Raw genomic sequence first — 23,046 nt, 5'->3', positions numbered from 1 at the left:
TGTTTCCTGGTTTTAATTTCTTTTGCTTACTAGTTCTTTCTGTATTGCATAAAACAACCTAAGGAAATAGTGGGATGTGTACATACTTTGCTTTTACTGGATCATAGTAGAAGTGATGGTTATTATTTTAGTATTATATTGTTCAGTTATGGCATGTCACATTTCATTTTGAAGACTTTTTTTCCTTTCTTGGCTTTGGAAAAACCTTGAGAAACTGATATAATAATGATATATTTTAAGTTTAATTTCACTTACTCATGTAGCTAAAGATGGGATGTTCTTCAATTATCCAGTGAAAATCATTGTATATATTATCAATTCTCATTTAGAAGCAAACATAAAAAACTAAAAAAATGAAATTAGTTTCATTTTATACTAATAAAATATGTTTTTTTTTAGTAAACAAACACAAGCCATGGATTGAAACATCATATCATGGAGTTATTACTGAAAACAATGATACGGTCATACTGGATCCTCCACTAGTTGCTTTGGATAAAGATGCTCCTGTTCCATATGCAGGTAACAAAAAAAAACACATACATGCAATGAACAACAATGTGTTTGCTGAATGTTTTAGAACTTTATGTAACATGAATTGTTTATAGTTGCAATGCATTCTTTTGATAACATTGTCAATATGTGACTGTTTAGTATTTCATTTTAGAACCATTTGGCTTGGAATGCAGTACTTTTATATTTGCTATAAATAGGATGATTCAACAATGTTGAAATGTTTTTTGTAACAAATATATTTTTGAGAGCTCTCTTTATCTAAATTTTCCATCATGATTGTCTAACAAAATTCCTTTTGCACAACAGTTGATGAAGGGGATATCAATAATGTTTAAGATTATTTTTATTTAGCAAAACAAGTAATTGTTAGTGGATTTTTGGAAAGATTATTTAGGATGTCTTTCAACTGTATAATTCTAACCAATTTTCCATGTCACTTGTATTATGACCATTCAAGAAGTAAATCATCTTTCTTTAGAGAGAGATATTAGTTGAAATGAGTAATTTAGGAAATGTTGAATATACTTGAAATATAACTAATGAATATAATAAAAAAATGATGATGATAATAAATGTAAATTGAAGCTCAGAGGAACTTTTTGTAAAAGCACTGTTACTACTTGGTTCTTTTGGTTCTTTCTCCCTATTTAATATGAGAAGTTCTGCCTTTTTCATATTATTTATTAATTTGGCTTATCAGGACTTTGGCGAAGAGACACTTTGAGGATATATGTTTTTCTAACTATCATTACTAGATGATTTTTAATAGCACTGTTTACAACATTTTTCATTTTCTTCTTTTCACAATGGATTCCATTAGATTACCCTCAAATTCAATATTTTTGTTTGCCTTGTTTTCCTAGTTTTTAGTTTTCCTAATTTCCTAATTAATGAGGATACAACTTAAGTTGCTCTTCTTCAAATCCATTCTGAAATACCTTCATCATCCCAATTCATTGCTCTTGTCATATTACAGTATTAAAATATGTTAAGCATATAAACAAGTGAAAATATTTCTTATTTGGGGGAGGTAACATATTGATCTTACTTACAACCACTTCTTATATGTCAACACATAAATATTGTCTGTTTATGTCTATTCCATAAATATGATCTGTTTGGGAACAAATATTCTTCATCTTCTCCCATGAATTTCTCTCCTAGACCTTATTGAATTTTATTTACAATTTATTTTTAGAGAACGTGCATGATCACAAGAAATAGTAACTTACAAATATTCATCAAAATATGTCAGAATCATATTGATTTTAAAAGCCTGGATAAATAAGAATATGTGAGCCTTGCAATTTTAGATACTGTACTCTTACAGGATTAAAGGTCTCATATGCAAATGGAGACCATCATAGAGACTAAAACTACAACTTCCCAGTTACTACTTGCTTGTTGTTTGAAAGGCTGACAGTACATAGCTACTTAAAACACTGCCTGACCTTAGTTGCTGCCGCAATCCCTTTGAACTTGTAATCAGAGACCAATTTATTTGATTATACCAAATTCTATAAATAATAAATAAGAGAACAAGAAAACTTTCTTTACCTGAAGGCTTTTGGCTCCCATATAACCAGGAAGAAAGCCATCAAATAATCACAGTTATTACTATTAAAAAGTTCATAGAAACACACACACACACACAAAATGGGATTTCATTGGTGTCTGGAAACCAGTACAAAACTACCAGTAGTTAAATCATTCTTTTATAAAGAATCCTTGGCTTGTAAAAAAATTCCCATACCTCTGCCCCAGCAGCTGATAAGAAGTACAATTAAGCAAGAAGCTAAGTAGAATACAAAGAATGACAAAGCAGTTATAAGTTCAAGATGATTTGGTTGCATTGTGCCACAGCTATTTACTTTGCCTCTATGGGCAATATGTCTTTCTCTTAGATTGGAAAAGTATATTTTGTCATTTATCCCAGCATTTCTATTTTGCAAATATATCCTCTCCCTTTAGTTGGTTATAATCTCCCCAACAATATCTCCCAGGACTTCCCTCCCTAGAGAGATGCTGATTCAATTTCTATCCATTGTCTATGGAGATTCTCAGTCATCCAGGTCATGTTTGTCCCAAAGGTGCTTTTTCAATCCTTCCATTCTTCACCATCCAGTCATAGCTGAAGAACTTCTTGAATGAGAAACCAAACTTCTTCAAAAAAAATCAAGAAAGTCCAGTTGCCTTTTAAAAAGCACCTTTGGGACATCTCTATCCATTGTGCCATGAGAAACTGAAGACATAATAACTTCTTTTTTCAGATAATATTTGGCTTCTGGAAGTCCTAAACTGCAGATCACCAATAAATTTCAGAGTTCAAATTAAGTTCTAGTCATTTTGGAGAAAATGCTTTGCTTTGCTTTAGAAAGCCTGCTACATTTTTAAAGATACCTGATTCATATCTAAATTTGGATGAGTTCTATACACATCCCTAAAAATTCAAAAGTATTTTCATGAATCCAAAAGTAGTGTCAATCAGTTGCAATCAATATACTTAAAAGAATATTATTGCATTATATATTAAACGGCTTTCTCGAGGATAAAATGTATGAAGTTGGTGATGATGATACTGTTAAGATGAGTCCAATTAAACTATATACTATACTCCAGTTAATAGACTCCAGGTGCTTCAGGGTAAAAACAACTAAAAAGATATTATCGATGGATTAGGAAAATTCTTGAGAAGCTTGTGAAAACTAATGAGGTTATGCACTTGCCCTTCATTCTCCCAGTAGAAGTTATTTGATGGAGCAATCAGCATTTTCCTTCCTAAAATGATAACTTGAATAGAGATTGCTGACTGGATCATTTCAGTCTAAATACTGCTTGTAAATGGGGACACCCATCTGCTCAGACTTTTCATCCCAGAATAATGAATTAGAAATAGGGTAGAAATTCTCCTGAACTGTTGGATCTGACCTAGGTTTCTTTATGTTTGTCCTGAATGGCACTAGTATTTCAACTTGTCGTAGCTTTCTCTTCCTCACAGAAGTATATATACTTGTCAATGTCTAACCATTTGCCCCTTCTGTCTTGATAAACTAGGGCAATAAGAGATTGAGAATAAGAGATTGTCCTTAATCTTCCTGAAAATTTACCAACATCATTATGTCATGTCATGTAAGTTTATATTATGAAATGATGTGAAATGATAACTAAATGGCATTTGATAGTCATGTATTTCTGATTTTTTTTAAAAAATAATGATTTCCAATTTGACTTATGGCCCTTGACTATATTATGCAATGAACATCACACATCAGGAAAGGCATTCATTATTCTGATCAAGACTATCTTGATAACCTGGATTTTGCAGATGATATTGTCCTATTTGAGGAAGATGAGATGAAATTACAAGTGATGACTGCCTTAGATGATTACAACAAGTGACGACTCCACTAGATGAAGAAGCAACCAAAATTGGTCTCAGAATAAGTGCCAAGAAATTGAAGATCATGTATGGGAACTCCACTGCACAGATAAAGGGAAATCACCTATTTACAACCCATTTGGGTAGTATAATAGCTCAAAATGGATCTGCAGAGATGGGCCTCAAGTGCAGAATGTACTTGCAGTTACATTTGTTGTATGAAGAACAATCAAATCCCCAAGATAGCACTGAGATGGATACCCCCCCCCAATGCCAAATGACCAAAAGAATGCCCTCAAAATACATGGCAAAGAACATCACATGAGGAGACACTGAAGTACTCACTGACTGAAAATCCTGGAGATGCCTTGCTGCCTGATATGGGAGGATCTAATACTAATGCTAAAATTTGACTTTATTTGCAATGTAAATTGGTCATCATAAAATTTCAAGGACTTATATTGCTGCTTCCCAAGATCTATTCTAGGAAAGTTTTAATCTCAGAAAAGGTTTGTTCAATTACAGTGAAAATATCTAATGATAACTGAAAATTGTGATCTCTTCACTGCTGCTCTTAGTGTTTAAGAGTGGTTTTTTTAATGAAATATAATTGACATCACTAGCTGTTTTTCACTGTTTGCAGTCTTATCACATTGTCTATCATTGCATCGTCTTCAGGTTCCCAAAAGAGCAGAAATTGATGTAGCTGTACAAATTTAATTTATTAATATTTCTATACCGCCCTTCTCCCGGAGGACTCAGGGCGGTGTACAGGGCAAGAATAAAACACAGAAATTTACAAAAATTAAAAGATAATTAAATGCATGCCCGATTAAAATACAATTGATACATAGTAAAAACCCCAATTAAAAATGATAAAAAACCCCACCAATCCCCCCTCAGGCCAGGCCGGCTTGCTCGAACAAGTATGTTTTCAGATCGCGGCGAAAGGAGCGCAGATCGGGGGCCGTCCGGAGCTCAACCGGTAACTGGTTCCATAGCTCTGGGGCGCCCACAGAGAAGGATCTCCCCCTGGGGGCCACCAGACGGCATTCTCTGACCGGTGGCACCCTGAGGAGGCCCTCTCTGTGGGAACGCACAGGGCGCAGGGAGCTTGATGCCGGCAGCAGATGTTCCCTGAGGTACTCCGGCCCCATGCCATGGAGGGCTTTGAACACCATTACTAGCACCTTGAATCTCACCCGGAAGACAACTGGCAACCAATGCAGCTCACGGAGCAGAGGTGTCACATGGGAGTATCGGGAGACTCCCAACACAACTCTCGCGGCTGCATTCTGTACCAGTTGGAGCCTCCGGGTGGTCCTCAAGGGAAGCCCCATGTAGAGAGCGTTGCAGTAGTCTAGACGAGAGGTCACGAGCGCGTGAGTGACCGTGCATAAATCATCCCGGCTTAGATAGGGCCGCAACTGGCGCACCAGGCGAACTTGGGCGAAAGCCCCCCTAGTCACAGCCACCATGTGATCTTCCAAGGTGAGCCGCGAATCTAGGAGGACTCCCAAGTTGCGAGCCCTATCTACGGGGGGTAATAATTCACCCCCCATAGAAAGAGATGGAATATCCGAATAGACCCGGGATGAAGGTATGCAAAGCCACTCGGTCTTGTCGGGGTTGAGTTGAAGTCTGTTCCTCCCCATCCAGACCCGAACCGCCTCCAGGCAACGGGACATCACGTTGAGGGCATCACTGGGGTGGTTTGGGGTAGAAAGAAAAAGCTGGGTATCATCAGCGTACTGATGATACCCAACTCCAAAGCCATGAATGATCTCACCCAGCGGTTTCATATAGATGTTGAACAGGAGAGGCGAGAGGACCGACCCCTGAGGAACTCCACAAACGAGAGACCTCGCAGTCGACCTCTGCCCTCCTGTCAACACCGACTGCGAGCGTCCCTGGAGATAGGAGGAGAACCACTGTAAAACCGTGCCTCCCACTCCCAATCCCCTGAGACGCCGCAGCAGGATACCATGGTCGATGGTATCGAAAGCCGCTGAGAGGTCTAATAGGACTAGAACAGAGGAATGACCCCTGTCCCGAGCCCTCCAGAGATCATTCACCAGCGCGACCAATGCCGTCTCCGTGCTGTGCCCGGGCCTGAAACCCGATTGGTATGGGTCTAGATAATCCGCTTCATCCAGGACCAAAGGGAGCTGATGCGCCACCACACTCTCAACAACCTTCGCAAGAAAGCGAAGGTTGGAGACTGGACGAAAGTTGTTCAATACAGCTGGGTCCAAGGCAGGCTTCTTGAGGAGGGGCCTCACCACCGCCTCTTTCAAGACGGCAGGGAAGCTACCCTCACTCAAAGAAGCTGATATAACTGCCTGGAACCAGCTGCGTGTCCTCTCCCGGGCTGCATAAACCAGCCAGGAAGGGCACGGGTCCAATAAACATGTGGTGGAGCTCAGTCTCCCCATAATCCTGTCCACTTCCTCTGGAGTCACAGAATCAAACTCCTCCCAAGTGATATCGACAAGACCACCCGTGTCCTGATCGCCAGACTCTGCCCAGTCAGAGTCCAGACCGGTCCGAATCCGAGTGATTTTGTCCGACAGATAATTGTTAAACTCCTCGGCATGACCCTGCAAGGGTTCCTCCCTCACCTCCTGATTAAGGAGGGAGCGAGTCACCCTAAACAGAGCGGCCGGGCGATTATCTGCGGACGCGATAAGGGTAGCGAAGTGATTAGACCTCGCCACCCTTATCGCAGCGAGATAAGACCTAATATGGGTTCTTAGTCGCAATTGGTCGGATTCGGATCGGCTGGACCTCCAACCGCTCTCTAGGCCCCGTCTCCGACGCTTCATCTCCCGGAGCTCCGCGGAGAACCATGGAGCTCGACGGGATCTGCATCGGGTCAGGGGCCGCAAGGGTACAACTCGGTCAAGAGCCTCAGTGGCTGCCCTTTCCCAAGCTTCCACTAAGGCATCTGCCGAGCTGTGAGTGGGGGAGGCAGGTGGGGACCCCAGCGCTGCCTGGAATCTCGTGGAATCCATTAAGCGTCTGGGGCGGTACCATCTAACTGGTTCCACACACCCACGGTGGGGGGTGGCAAAACAGAAGACCAGCCGCAGGAGATGATGATCGGTCCATGACAGGGGCATAATAATTGGGGAGCCCCCACCAAGATCATCTAACCACCGACCAGATAAGAAAACTAGGTCAAGGGTGTGGCCTCCCTCATGAGTCGGTCCTGAAATTACTTGCGTCAGGTCCATGGCCGTCATGGAAGCCATGAACTCCCGAGCCAACTCAGATGATCCTCCCAGAGATGGTAGATTGAAGTCCCCCAAAACTATAAGTTTCGGGAACTCAACCACCAACCTAGAGAGGACATCGAGAAGCTCAGGCAGGGCTGCTGCTGCGTGACTAGGCGAAAGGTACACCAGCAGCAAGCCCAACTGTGCACCAGGGCCGCATCTCAAGAAGAGAGACTCACACCCGACTATCTGCGGAACGGTGGCCTCCCGCGGAGCCAAGGTCTCCCTCATAACAACAGCCACTCCCCCACCCCTACCCTGAGCCCGAGGCCGGTGTAGCACCCGGAAACCTGGTGGGCAAAGATCAGCCAGAGGAATACCGCCCTCTGGGCCCAACCAAGTCTCCGTGATGCAAGCCAGGTCCGCCTGCTCACCCTCGACCAAGTCACGGACAGACCTGGCATTCAAATACACCTGGCATTCAAATATTAACGACAGACCTGGCATTCAAATACACCAGCCGGAGCTCAGGAGGCTGCACATCCTCACTCCCGGGACCTCGGGGCAGAACAAGAGGGTCGGAACGCCTCACCGCTTGCAAGTAGCGGAGAGGCCTTCCCTGAGATCGATACGGCCCTCTGTTGAGTTGACAATATTTCGTATTAACTATATCATAGCAAGAAGAGGTAACAAGGTTCACCTGCTAATTCCTATTAAAAAAATTCTTCAGTGATCTATGAAAAGAAATTGGGATATATTAAATACCATATGTAATTTCATGCCACTTGCATTGTATAAACTGTATTGAATTCAAAGAAATGATTCTATAGTAAGTAACTTTAGTGATCAAGCCTTCATGGGTGTTTTTACTGAAAAATCTAAGTTTGTAAGTTATACTTATTAACTAGAAAATATTTGTTTGTTAATTAATTAATTAGATTAAAACAAATAGTGTACATGAATTTTACCAGTTTCAACTATAGGGAACTAAGGTGGGCTGCACAGGAAAGAAAAACCTTAAATATAATTTTGCCTTTATCTTTGAAAAAAATCATTATTGCTAGGTCTGACTTTTAATACCATAAAATGTACTTTGCTCTTTGTATTGTGCAATGGTCTAAATTTGCTCTGGTATTCATTTTTTTAAAAAAATGAATTGACTAATAGCATTTCTACTGCCTAGCAAATTTAGCAATTGAGCAATGAAATATGTGAGATAATGAAGTTTTTGTTCCACTCAACAAAATGAAATTGTGATAAGGATTTTTATTTCTATCAAACCATATGTTTCAATTAATATTTCTCTGCTGTCAGTTAGATATTAAATTAATTGGCCCTATTTTTTTAAATTAGTTTGGCTTGTCTCCCAGTTTAGCATAAATGGAGAGATGACAATTAACCTTACAATTTTTGAGTTGATAACAGATGTGCTATGAGTAAATGGGTTATTGTCTTTCTTGGAACCAACAAATGTGAGGCTCAAATTAATCATTGAATTTAATATGTATCATTTAGGTATATCACAATTTCTAAAAGTAAACAGGTAGTGGGTTCATTATTTAAGTCTTGTCCCTTTGTGATCCCAATTTGGACTGAATCTCAAGTTCTCCTTCTGCTATTTATATAACATTAATGCATTGATTGCAACTGGAATATATATTAAGAAGTTAATCATAAACCTGATTTAAACATAATTTATAAGATTCAGGGTTTTTTTTAATCCAGCATCAAAAATTTGAAGGAAAGTTTGATTTTTTTTAAGAAATTCTCTTTGAGGTACAACTGGGATACAGCAAATAAATTGTTTTAGTTAATTCTTCTTAATAAAATGAGTTTGAATGAACACTGTGATATTTTGATTAACTGTTATTTTCTACTGTAAACACCATAATAATCAAAGATCAACTGCCTCTAGTGAACCTTGGAAACACATATAAACTAATTACCAAATTAATTTCTAACTACAGTCAAAAGGCCAGCAATCAGGTACACGTAATACAGATAAAAATGGAAATATGTAAGATGAAAAGGAGGAAGAAAGAAATTAGTATATATTATCTTACACGAGTGAGATAGATGATACATGTAAAATCTCAGAAACAAGCAACTTGGAAAATAAATCTGAAAAATTTAAATAGAAATGATAGGTAGAACTTGCCACAGAGGAAGGAGAACCTCTACAAAATGGTGCTGTACTCAGATTCCTTTAACTGGTCCAGAAGAAGCCATATTGGATGATATTAAAAGCTGCTGAGAGATCCATCAGGACAGATAGCTCACTTCCACCAAGAGCCTTCCAAGGTTATCTGCAAGTGTAGTAGCACTGTATCAATATTGTAGGCTACCATGAACACTGACTGGAGAGGGTCTATATAATCTGCTTCATCTAGGACTTTCTGAGTCTTTTGCCCATCATATTCTTCATATTCCAACTTTCACTTCCACATACCCAAGGTTTCTCTTTTTCTCTTTTCCTAAGCCAATGAATGTCTGAGCTACAAATAAATCACACCAAGCTAATCATCCACCAAAAACCATAATTAGGTATACCATACACGACTTACACTCTCACAGCAGCGCACCAACCCCACCTCAGAATCTACTAATCTTTGTCAAAAGTTCTATCTTCAGACTATATAGGAATTGAAAATTGGGAAGTCATAGCAGTGCCCATGAATTTGTGCTAGGAAATTGAAAGCAACATTATTGTTGTTGTTCTTGTAAGTTGCGAAGTCATGTCTGACCCATCGTGACCCTATGGACAACGTTCCTCCAGGCCTTTCTGCCCTCTAGCATCTTCTGGAGTCCATTTAACCTCACGCCTACTGCTTCAGTGACTCCATCCAGCCACCTCATTCTCTGTTGTCCCCTTCTTCTCTTGCCCTCAATCTTTCCCAGTGAGTCCTTATTAGGTAGCCAAAGTATTTGAGTTTCAACTTCAGGATCTGGCCTTCTAAAGAGCAGTCAGGGTTGATCTCCTCTAGGACTGACCGGTTTGAACGCCTTGCAGTACAAGGAACTCGCAGGAGTCTTCTCCAGCACCATAGTTCAAAGGCCTCAATTCTTTGGCGCTCAGCCTTTGTTATGGTCCAAATTTCACAGCCATACAGTGAAACTGGGAAAACCATGGCCTTGACTATACGCACCTTTGTTGGTAGGGTGATTGGTACGGTGGTAGGGTACAGCACGGAGAGGGCATTGGTCACACTGGTGAATGATTTCTGGTGGGCTCGGGACAGGGGATGTTCCTCTGTCCTAGTCCTTTTAGATCTCTCAGCGGCTTTTGATACCATCGACCATGGTATCCTACTGCAGCATCTCAGGGGGTTGGGAGTGGGAGGCACTGTTTTGCGGTGGTTCTCCTCCTACCTCCTGGGCTGCTTGCAGTCGGTGTTGACGGGTGGGCAGAGGTCCGCCCCGAGATCTCTCGTTTGTGGAGTCCCTCAGGGGTTGGTCCTCTCTCCCCTCCTGTTCAACATCTACATGAAACTGCTGGGCGAGCTCATTCATGGTTTTGGGGTGGAGTATCATCAGTATGCTGATGATACCCAACTTTTCTTTCCACCCCGAGCCAACCCAGTGATGCACTCGACGTGATGTCCCATTGCCTGGAGGCGGTCCGGGTTTGGATGGGGAGAAACAGGCTTCGTCTCAATCCTGCCAAGACTGAGTGGCTGTGCATACTGGCATCTCAGGTTAACCAGGTTGTTCCATCACTAATGATGGGGGTGAGGTGTTACCCCCCCATCGATAGGGCTCGCAACTTGGGCGTCTTCTTGGATTCACGGCTCAATTTCGAAGACCATATAGGAGCCTTGACCAGGGGGGCTTTTGCCCAGTTTCGTCTGATGTGCCAGTTGCGGCCCTATCTGGACCAAGATGCCCTACGCACAGTCACCCATGCGCTCGTGACCTCCCGGCTAGACTACTACCCCTACTACATGGGGCTGCCCTTGAGGACCACACGGAGGCTTCAACTGGTGCAGAATGCAGCCGCGTGAGTTGTTATGGGAGTTTCCTGATACTCCCGTGTAACACCTCTTCTCCGTGAGCTGCATTGGCTTCCGGTTGCCCTCCGGGTGAGATTCAAGGTACTGGTAATGACCTATAAAGCTCTAAATAGCTTGGGTCCGGATTATCTAAGGGAACACCTGCTGCCGGCATCAACTTCCCATCGTCCCGTGCACTCCCACAGGGAGGACCTTCTCGGAGTGCCGGCGGTTAAGGAGTGCCGGTGGGTGATTCCCCAGGGGGAGGGCATTCTCTGTGAGCGTGCCTGCCCTTTGGAATGAATTACCAGTGGAACTTCGGACCACCCCCGATCTGTGTTCATTTCGCCGGGACCTGAAAACCTGGTTTTTTGATCTATCAGGCCTGGACTGAAGGGGTTTTAGCTTTTAATATTGTTTTAATTGTTGGGCTTAATTAATTTAATCTATTTTAATTTTATACTATTTTTATATTGTATTTTATGTTGTCCTGTAAACCGCCCTGAGTCCTTCAGGAATAGGGCGGTATAAAAATTTAAATAAATAAATAAATTTCTCTGCTTTTTAGTGTGCTGTCTAGATTTACCATGGCTTTCCTCCACAGGAGGGAGCGTCTTTTAATTTCTTGACTGCAGTCCCCATCTGCAGTGATCTTGGAGCCCAGGAAAATAAAATCTGTGACTACCTCCATTTCTTCCCCATCTATTTGCCAGGATTTTAGAGGGCTGGATGCCAGGAACTTGGTTTTCTTAATGTTGAGTTTCAAGTCCATTTTTGCAAGTCCTCCTTCACCCGCATCTAGAGGCTCTTTAGTTCCTCTTCACTTTCTGCCATTAGAGTGGTATCATCCGCATATCTTCGGTTGTTGATATTTCTCCCAGCAATCTTAATTCCAACTTTTGATTCATCTAGCCCTGCCTTTCTCATGATGTGCTCTGCATATAAGTTAAACAGGCAGGGTGACTCCTTTCCCAATTTTGAACCGATCAGTGGTTCCGTATCCAGTTCTCACTGTTGCTTCTTGATCTGCATATAGGTTTCTCAAGAGACAAATAAGATGGTCTGGTATTCCCATCTCTTTAAGAACTTGCCACAGTTTGTTGTGATCCATACAATCAAAGGCTTTAGCATAGTCAATGAAGCAGAAGTAGATATTTTTTCTGGAACTCCCTAGCTTTCTCCATGATCCAGTGAATATTGGCAATTTTATCTCTAGTTCCTCTGCTTCTTCGAAATCCTGTCTGTACTTCTGGTAGTTCTTGATCCACATACTGCTGGAGTCTAGCTTGTAGGATTTTAAGCATAACTTTACTAGCATGTGAAATGAGTGCAATGAAGTGATAGTTTGAACATTCTTTGGCACTGCCTTTCTTTAGAATTGGAATATAAATTGATCTTTTCCAATCCTGTGGCCACTGTTGAGTTTTCCAAATTTGCTGGCAAGTTCATTGTAACACTCACTGCATCATCTTTTAAGATTTTGAATAGCTCAGCTAGAATACTGTCACCTCCACTATCTTTGTTGTTGCTCAGCTGTCCTAAGGGCTATTTTACTTCACATTCTAGGATGTCTGGCTTGAGGTCAGTGACCACCTCATCATGGTTATCAGGGACATTAAGCTCGTTCTTGTATAGTTCTTCTGTGTGGTTTTGCCACCTCTTCTTAATCTCTTTTGCTCTGTTAGGTCCCTGCCATTTTAGTCCTTTATCATGCCCATCTTTGCATGAAACATTCTCTTCATAACTCCAATTTTCTTGAAGAGATCACTGGTCCTCCCTATTCTATTGCTTTCTTCTATTTCTTTGCACTGTTCATTTAAGAAGGCATTCTTATCTCTTCTAGCTATTCTCTGGAATTATGCATTCAATTGAGTGTATCTTTCTCTTTCTCCCTTGCCTTTAAGTTCCTTCCTTTCCTCAGCTATTTGCAAAGTTTCCTCAGTCAGCCATTTTGCTTTCTTGCATTTCTTTTTCTTTGGGATGGTTTTAGTTGCTACCTGTTGTACAATGTTGTGAGCCTCCATCCATAATTCTTTTTTTTTAAATACAAGTTTTATTATTTTTTTTATTTTACATCCAGGTATTTATGAAGCAATACATTGGTTGGGTAGTTAAAAGTAAACAATAGCAAATAACAAAATCATTTGTAGATTGCTCAAGTTACATCAACAAGAATTCCCTCTCCGATTCCCTTAGTTATGATAACATAATCAAATTAATACATTTCTAATTGTTACACAATCAATTAGAACAATTTTCAGTATATTTTCTTTTATACATATCCATGTCCTGTTTTTGAATTTTACTTAATTGCAATAGAATATTTCAAAGTAGCCTGTAATATATAGAAGAAAACTTAATTTTCAGGTAACCCACATTTTCCCCATTTCATTATATAGTAATTATCCTGTCTAAAATACATTGTTCATTTCAGTGCATTTTTATTTTATACAAGGATATACTGTTTATCATCTTAATAGTTCACCAATTATTGAAAAAATATCTTTTGTTGTATCCTTTCAGATTCTATAATATAAATCAATTCTAATAGCTAGCCTTCCTTTCCCTTAGAAGTCTAGAAGTTGAATATACAGTCAGTTTATATCTTTTAAAAGTTTCCCTTAGCCCATTAAGAGAAATTTTAATCTCTGTCATTACAACAAATATATTCTATTTATCATATTAATAGTTCATCAATTAAAATAATGTTTTTATTATATCATTTCAAATTCTATAATATAATTCAAAATTATGTTCTAATCGCTAATTTTGCTTTCCCTTAAAGATCTAAAACCTAAGTATAGAATCAGTATATATCTTTTAAAGATTCCCCTTAGCCCATTAAAAGAAATTTTAAGCTCTATCATTACAAGTCCCAACAGAAAGACAAATCCAATCTTTTTAATCTCTCACCTTCTTTTTGTGCCAATCAGGCTTCCATATCAGTGTCTTTAGATTCTCAAATGTGTCTCCATTTCTTCCAACACACATTGTTTGAATCTATGGAGACCATCCAATTGTCAGTTTTGCAAAGAAAGTGTCCTTTTTGTAATCATTAAGATGTTGCTTTAATAGACCAATTCTCGATGTTTGGTATGGTATAGTTGTCAATAGTTCAGTCTGGTCTTCTTCTTCTTCCAATTCCATCTGGTTTAGATAAGAGGGGATGATCGATGTTATAGTTATTATTTGGTTGGCAAAGTTCTCAATGTACTATATTTGAAAGCTTTTGGTATCTTCCGTCTTAGTGTTGCTTTCTTCAGCTTCTATTATTTTTTGAATTGTAGGTTTTATAGTTAAAATCGATATTTGGGCATCAAGATTCTCAATAGATTGTATTTGTTGTTCTTTAGGGTCCTCCTATTTTGATGTTAATTTCCTCTTCTTCTGTTTGTTTTTGGATTGTCAATTCATCATTTAAAGTCAAAGTTTCATTTGGTAGATTTAAGCTGTCAGATTTATCTTGCAGTCTGGTTTTTGTTTGCTCAGCCAGTGCCGAAATTGTTTCAAGTATCAGTTTATAGTTAAGTGGTGGAATATAATCCTCCATTTCTTTGATGTTTACAGGTAGGTCTTCCGTGGAGGCTATTTTAATAAGAGTCAGTGAGTGTCTACCTCCACTATTCCTAGAGATTGTTTTTGGTGCCATGTGTTCCCAATTCTTATCTTTAAAGATAGTGTCAAGGACAAATCTGTGTTTTAGCAAGCTCTCACAATAAAGGAAAGGTTTAGTTGCTATACCAGGTTTCGCCACAAGATGTCATAAATAGCATATAAAATAAGATGTAAAATCTTTTTCCAGACTAATATGAGGCTTTTATCCAATTAATCAGTATTTTTCTTTTTCTCTTCTTTCACAGCTTAAGCAGAAAATAGGGTAGTAGGTACCCGCATAAATAAATAGCCCAGGAATTTCAAAAGTACAAATAAGGTTGCTTAATTTTTTAGCTTAGTTATTGGTTTCTTTTAAAGCTTTAAAATTTTTGTTCTCCAAGTAAGCAGTCGCCGATCTTTCAAAAGAGGAGAGGAGATTTTCGAAAAGGTCCCACAGGAAAGTAGTTAGGGGAATAAGAAAGGTAAGGTCTCACCCAGATCCTCCAGATTGCTTCATTGTGCTTGATGGTGCTTTTGGGTTTTTGGCAGGGAACAGCTTAAGATGGCCAATCTCTTCTTCTTTGGGCCAGAGGAGCTGCTCCGGATCAAACGGAGGGCTGCCACACTTCGGTGATCACAAGGAGGGCTTCCTCACCATGGTCGCCCCTCCAGGGTGACATTTGACCCTTTTCAGGGTCCTCCAAGGAAGATAGATCAGACGGCGGGGAGAGGCTTCTTCCCGTGTGTCTGCAAGCACCACGCACGCAAACTGGAAGCCCTTAATTCTTCAGGCACTCTGTGTATCAGATCTAATTCCTTAAATCTATTTGTCACCTCTACTGTGCATTCATCAGGGATGTGATTTAGTTCATATCTGAGTGGCCTAGTGCTTTCCCCTACTTTCTTCAATTTAAGCCTAAATTTTGCAACAAGAAGCTCATGATCTGAGCCACAGTCAGCTCTGGTCTTGTTTTTACTGACTGTATAGAGCTTCCCCATCTTTGGCTGCAGAGCACATAGTCAATCTGATTTCTGTGTTGGCTGTTTGATGTCCATGTGTAGAGCTGTCTCTTAGGTTAGGGTTAGGGTTAGGGTTAGGGTTAGGAACAGACAGTTTGCTAGGACCATCGTATTCTCTTGACAAAATTCTATCAATCTGTGCCCTGCTTCATTTTGTATTCCAAGGCCAAACTTGTCTGTTATTCCCGTTATCTTTTGGCTTCCTACTTTAGCATTCCAATCCCCCATGATGATAAGGACATCAATTTTTTGGTGTTAGTTCTATAAGGTGCTGTAGGGCTTCATAAACTATTCAATTTCATCCTCTTCAGCACCAGTGGTTGGGGTATAGACTAGGACTACTGTGCTATTGAATGGTTTGCCTTGGATTCGCACTGAGATCATTCTGTCATTTTGGGGGTTGTATCCCAGTATTGCTTTTCCTACTCTTTTATTGACTATGAAGGCTACTCCATTTCTTCTGAGAGATTCTTGCCCGCAGTAGTATACCTGATGGTCATCTGAATCAAATTCACCCATTCCTGTCCATTTTAGTTCGCTGATTCCTAAGACGTCAATGTTCAGTCTTGTCATCTCTTGTTTGACCGCGTCCAGCTTGCCTTGATTCATGGATCTTACATTCCAGGTTCCTATGGAGAATAAATCTTTATAGCAGTGGACTTTCCTTTGACCACCAGATGCATCCACAGTTGAGCGTCCTTTTGGCTTTGGCCCAGTCGCTTCATTCTTTCTGGTGCTACTAGTACTAGCCCTCTGCTCTTCCCCAGTAGAATATTGGACATCTTCTGACCTGAGGGGCTCATCTTCCAGCATCATATCATTTTGCCTTTTGGTACTGTCCATAGGGTTTTCATGGCAAAGATATTGGAGTGGGTTGCCATTTCCTTCTCCAGTGGATCACATTTTGTCAGAACTCTCTGCTATGACCTGTCCATCTTGGGTGGCCCTGCATGGCATAGCTCATAGTGTCATTGAGTTATGCAAGCCCCTTCACGACGACAGGGCAGTCATCCATAAAGGAGAAAACAAAATGGTAGTAGCTACCATGAATATTTAAGAAATACTTTAAACAAATCTGTTGTTTCTGTTCTGTTGTTGATATTCTGTTCTGTTGGTTAATGTCCAAAGTTATGTACTTTTAACTTTTCTGGAGACCCTTCACTATCTTGTCCTGGAACCTCTCATCTTCACAGATGCACTTCAGTGTAGCACCTTAACAGTGTTAAGTTTCTTCTCCAATTAGAGAAACAAGATGTATGTTGAAACAGAAACATGGGTAGTCTTTGAACATTTGTTCAGTGGGTGTTAAAGCTATGACTGGTGCTAAACAAGTGATACTTCCGACAATACTCAGGTCCTTGTCACCTCATGGCTTGACTATTTCTAATAATTCTACATGGGGCTGCCTTTGAAAACCATTCAAAAGCTTCAAATGATCCAGAATGCAGTGGTATGTGAGTGATAATACCTCTACTGTATAAGCCTCATCTGCTTTCTGGTATAATTCAATGTGTTGTTTATAACCCATAAAGCTCTATATGGCATAGGGCTTGGTTATTTGAGAGACGACCTATCTCTGGTGTTATCTACCTCACCAATATGAACCACTGAAGCTGGCTTACATCAGGTCCCTTCAATTAAACAGTTTCATCTTTCAGGACCTAAGCAACACTCCTTCTCTGTTGGGGTACCTGCCCTCTGTAATGAAGTTTCCCTTGACACCAGCTCATTCCCATCACGATAGCTTTCTGAATAGCTTTGAAGGTCTGGCTGTTGTCCTATAACTTCTGCTAAGGTGGCTGGAGACTTTTGTGAATTCTTTTGTTGTCTAAAATTGGTTTTTGTCTGCTTTTACTTCTTTGGTTTTGGGTCTTTTTTTTCTTTTGCTGGTCATATTTTTGAATTGAGTTGTTTGTTTGTTTTGGTCATATTGTGAGTCACCCAGAGTTGTTTAAAGTTGAGAAGTACCTGAATTGAATGCATTAAATTAAGTTGATCACAAAAATCCAGAGTTTTATTTGAGAGACAAATGACCAGGCTCAAATTATCCTCTTATACACATTATGTGGAGGGACCTAGGTCTCTTGAGAAATGAAAAAAATTGGGAAAGGTGAGAAGAAAAGGTAAAAGAGGATGAGCAGTCGCAATATAGAAGGATTCAATTATGGACATGGGTACACTGTTGGAAGATCTGAATATTCAGCTTTGAGACAGGTCATTCTCGAGAAAAAAAATATGTTTGTGGTTGCTAAGAGATGACACTATTTATTTATTTATTTTAGCATCTGGTAAGAGCTGACATTAACACAATATCTTTAAGCATCAGTAATTGCCCTTTTCCCTTTTAGAATATATGAAGCATAAGTGTACCAAAATAAATAGTTAAAACCCAGAGTATTTAACACAATATTTGTTTAAACCATGCTATGCTTTAATTAACTGACAAATAAACATTTTATATACTCATTACTTTTAAACGTGGGCTTCTGCTAAAATGTAGCAGAAGTTAAATTATTGGTTTCTAACTGGGCTCAACAAATATAGTGTACTTTCCTAAGAAGATTAGAAGATTTCAGCCACTGTATGAAATTATAGACTTGAAAGCAATCCAAGAATTTTAACATAGACACGATATAAGCCAGCATAGCTAAAATGAAAATTTAATGTAAGGTTTTAGTGAAATAAAATAGAGATATTGTTGCAATTTACAAAATGGGATAGAAAAGTTGACAATAAGAAATACCACTCATTGGCAATGTGGGATTTCAAATCACAATAAAAAAGCTCAAATGGAAAGTGTCTATTTAATTTAGATAATACAAGTTTCCAGCATAATTAAGAATCTGGGAAGTGTACAGAATGGAAAAGCTTTAAGCAGAAGCGCTTCTTAAATGAGCAATATATGAAAGAGTACAAATTCAAATAAATTGAAAAGCAATAATAAGGCAAAGGAGAAAATAAATAATATATTTGATTAATGTTTAAACCAATAATTAAACAACTAACTACAACAAAGGAGCTGGTAGAAGATTAAGGAAACAATTACTAAACAAGAACTGGAATTTTTAGAGAAATATAGATTTATTTGCAAACAGATTTTTTCCCATTAAGTCAATATAGTAGGAATGAAGTTGGTAACTGATACAATTTCTCTGTGAAATTAGTATTTCTCAAGAGAATTAGGTTATTTATTTGTGCAGTATCTCTCATTGATTCCAAGTGGGTTCTCAGCAGTTTAAAATTGTACAGCATGGCTATTAAAGAGCACAAGATGGGATAGGCCCAGTTCTCTCCCTAAGTACATGATAGGGATTCTGTTTATGGGTTATTCAGTATTCCCATTGCTACCAATGATCTATTGGAAAAAAATGAAATGCCCTGATCAGGTTCCTTCTCCTTCACACTACCTTGTAAGGGCTTTCACAGCCTAAGCCACTAAATGATGAAGAGGGAAAACTAACTTGGACATGTCATGCTGTAGTTTGGAGACATGTAATCAGAATACAGAATACAGCCATAAGTGAATATGGCTTTCCTATTGACTTTGCTTGTCAGAAGTTCGTAAAAAGTGATCACATGACTCCAGGACACTGCAACCATCATAAATATGAACCAGTTGCCAAGAGTGAATTTTGGTCATATGATCACAATTTTTCACAGTTACAACCATGCAATGGTTGTAAGCATGAAGAATGGGCATAAATTACTTTTTTCAGTGCCATTGTAACTTTGAATGGTCACTAAACAAATGTTTATAAATAAGGACTACTTGTACTTGAGAGGAGGAGAAACTACAGTTTTAAGAAGTACACATTAAAAAAATAGCATTTCTATAGACCAGGATGAAGTTAAGAAAAGTCATGAAGTTGTTCTATTAGTAAATAATTAGAGTTGGAAATGAGCTTATATTTCATTAAAAATTCCAGTGATAAAATGGATAATCATTGCTACATTTCTGCAACCATCATGATCAATATGCCTGTAATCTCTGGATGAAACTGCTACCTTCAGGCCACGGAATATTAAAATGGTCATATAGATAATATTCACAGTATGTCTCCTACTATAATATGTGCAGTAGTGCTTAAAAGTTTGTCAAACTTTTGAACTTGTGAATTTCCAATATAATCTGCATAAATGTGACCAAAATGCGAAATATCCAGTTAACAAATGAATCACAAACATTATATTGTTCATTTATTTGCTGAGAAAATAATCCAAAACTACATATGGTGAAATAACATTCTTGAAGAATACTGACTACTCTTCCCTTTCTATTGATTTATTTCTTAACTTACAGAATAACAGAACAACAGAGTTGGAAGGGACTTTGAAGGTCTTCTAGTCAGCCCTCGTAGAGAATTTCAGACAAATAGAAAGCCTATAGAATTTCAGACAAATGGTTGTCCAAGCTGTTCTTAAAAAGCTCCAGTGTTGGAGCATCCACAACTTCTGGAGGCAAGTTGTTCCTCTAGAACTTGTGAGTGGCCCACAACTGATATATTCAACACATTCAACAGACTTTAGGATTGTTGGAACACACAGACAATACATAATGTTAAAGTATGATAGGAGTTATAAAACAGCTTTAAATCTTTTGATAAACATTTAAATATAGTGTTGACATTTTGAATAATGAATATAAACTCAGCCTTGATGGGGCCAATTGGCTCCTTAGGTCAGAAGGTTAGGTGTGCTCTGCTGCCCTTGGATGTGTTTCTTTGTGAGTGGTGTTATTGATTCATCATTGGACACTGTAGTTGTATGCTGTGGTTTTGTCTTGTAATTTTTGTATGCCACTTAAAATCACTGTTATAAGATGGATAAGTATATAAATTATTTAATATACACATAATATATGCATTCTTCCTTTTTGTTTTGTCAAGAGAAGGTGCATTTTTGTGTTGCTCTTGGAGGTACAGGAAACTTGTCTTCACTGAGATACATTGAAGAAATGATGTGATTGATTTTATGTCAAAATTAAGTACTACTTCATGCTTATCACATCTCTATTATAGTATATTGGATTTTAAATAGTATAATAAAAATGCACATTCAGTGATTCCTACTTGCTTTTTCATTCGAACCACATTTAGGAAGAGATGGTATGATATAGTCAAGTGCTAATGAAAAAGTGAAACTATTTTGCCTGACGCTGCCTGAGGCACATCATCTGAAAGAGAGGTCATAGCCAGTTGGAAACACTGAGATGATTTGTTCATTTCTTGCTTGAAGATGTGTACAAAAAATAATACAAAATAGTAGTGCTTTGTTGCCTTTTCCACTCTTTCCATTGGAAAATGGAGATTTCTTAGATAACCCTATAATATTTCAGGATGCTATGTAATGCCCTCTCCTTTCCTGGCAAAAAGAACATCAAATTAAAGATTCCTTGTGCTCCAATGTTCCTTGAAAATGAGGGTACCAAGACTCATTTTGCATTATCACCTGAAAATCAGTATGGATCTTCCCCAGGAATTCCATGATAACAATTTCCCATTCAAAGAAGTGTGAAAAAGTATTACTGTATTGTTACTTCCAACTGATCATCCCAGCAACAAATCTAAAAGCATCCCAGCGGGTTTTAAAAAACTATATAGTCTGTTTGAGAAGTCCACACGAGAGAGGCATATTGCTGAAGTTTATCTGGTAGCTGAAGTGATGTAATGAATCTTGCCATTTAAAATGTTCATTTGCTTTTGCAAAAATGTATGTGTGGTGATGTGTATAATGCTGTTGGGATAAAAATGGTGACCTTTTTAGAAATTACAGTTATAAAAGTGAACAGAAGTTCCCACTCTCATTTATATAAAAGAACAGTAACAGAAGCTTGGTTGAGGCTTTAAAGAGCTGAAGAACATGACATGTCCTATCTTTTGGTATTTCAATATCTCACCCCAGATCATAATGTAACCTGAGTCATTGAAATCCAGGCTAAACCTGGCAAAAAGTTAATCACTGGGATGGATTGGTTATATCATCCATTTACTCCTTTTCAAGTCTATAACTTTAAAAATCTCTAGTGTGAAAAATCTCTAGTGTCATGGATATTAAGTTAATATAGCAAAACTGCACAATCGTAGCCTAAACTGGTGCTTCATATACTTCATATACAAAATACTTAAGTATTTATATATATATATATATATATATATATATATATATATATATATGTATATTATAAATCTTATATATAGTTAGTTTTCAAATGGGAAAGCATTTGGGAACCAGTCCACACAAGTGGGTGAGTAGACATGCGCATGAGAAACCAGCCTCCCCGCTGCCACTACTGCTGTTCCGTGGAACTGGAAAAGTTAGGGACTGCTACTTTACTGTATATCTTCAAATTTACAATAGGAAGTTTCCAGGACAATATATATGTTCTAAAGATACATGGTACATATGTTAGCATATTCTTTCCACAATACATGTAATGTTTTAAAATTCAGTTATGTGTACTTTTTAATTTATTTTCTGAAAATGTAACCATTTTGCTTGTGGCAGCTGACAGGAAATAAATTATGGCCTATATTAATGTAATTAAAGAATTAATCAGACCTTGTCAGAGCATCTATAAACTATTTAGATATCACTTCATTGGAAATATGACAGTTGCGAGTTTTTAACACCATAAAATTATGTGCTAATGAATATTTTTACCAGCTCTGTTCATGCATTGTTATGAATATTTCCTATTGCTTCATATTTTCTTTTCCTATATGATTAAGCAGGGCACAAGGGCTTAGCAGTTAAAGATGCTGAGTTTGTCAGCTGGAGAGCTGATAGCCTGGATTTGAGACCAAGCTCTGCACAATGGGGTGAGCTCCCGTAACTTGCCCCAGCTCTCACCCATCAAAAGCATGCAAATGCAAGTAGATTAATAGGTACCAGTTCAGTGGGAAGTTAACAGCATTCTGTGTGCCTTTGGCATAGAACTATGCTGGCCACATGACCTCATAAAATATCTTCAGACAATGCTGGAAAGAGAATAACATCTGGAAAGATACTGAAAATGGAAATAGAATTTTGCAGGCAATGATTATACATGTGACTTTGGAAATGAAAGTTTAATTTTGAAGAAGTAGTCTACAAATAGTATTAGCAGTTTTGTATATTAGTGTTGGAAACATCTATTGAGAATACTATGGATAGTCAAGGAACAAATCAATGGATCATAAAAAAAATCAATCCAGAGTTCTTACTCAAAGCACAGATGACCAAATTTAGGTATAGTATGTCAAGACCCAGTTTTTCTAAGGAGGTCATAATGCTGGGAAAGGTGACAAAGAGAAGATAAAAGAAGATAAGTAGCAGTAAAGTGGATGGACTC

At 38.7% G+C, this 23,046-nt stretch overlaps 1 protein-coding gene across 1 annotated transcript in view; it reads left to right on the top strand.

Annotated features, from left to right (window-relative positions):
* CLSTN2 (calsyntenin 2) overlaps positions 1-23,046 on the top strand; it is a gene marked incomplete at both ends in the record, with an annotated part of 271,873 nt that overhangs the window by 79,367 nt on the left and 169,460 nt on the right. Inside the window, one exon of the mRNA XM_083364326.1 lies at positions 400-522. Coding sequence (XP_083220452.1) covers positions 400-522 — 123 coding nt within the window. The remainder of the gene's footprint in view (positions 1-399; positions 523-23,046) is intronic.

The sequence above is a fragment of the Vipera ursinii genome, assembly GCF_947247035.1.
Source record: "Vipera ursinii genome assembly, chromosome: 5".
In the NCBI taxonomy this organism is placed as follows: domain Eukaryota; kingdom Metazoa; phylum Chordata; class Lepidosauria; order Squamata; family Viperidae; genus Vipera; species Vipera ursinii.
The sequence above is the reverse complement of the archived record's forward strand: the minus strand, read 5'-3'. Positions and strand labels throughout refer to the sequence as shown.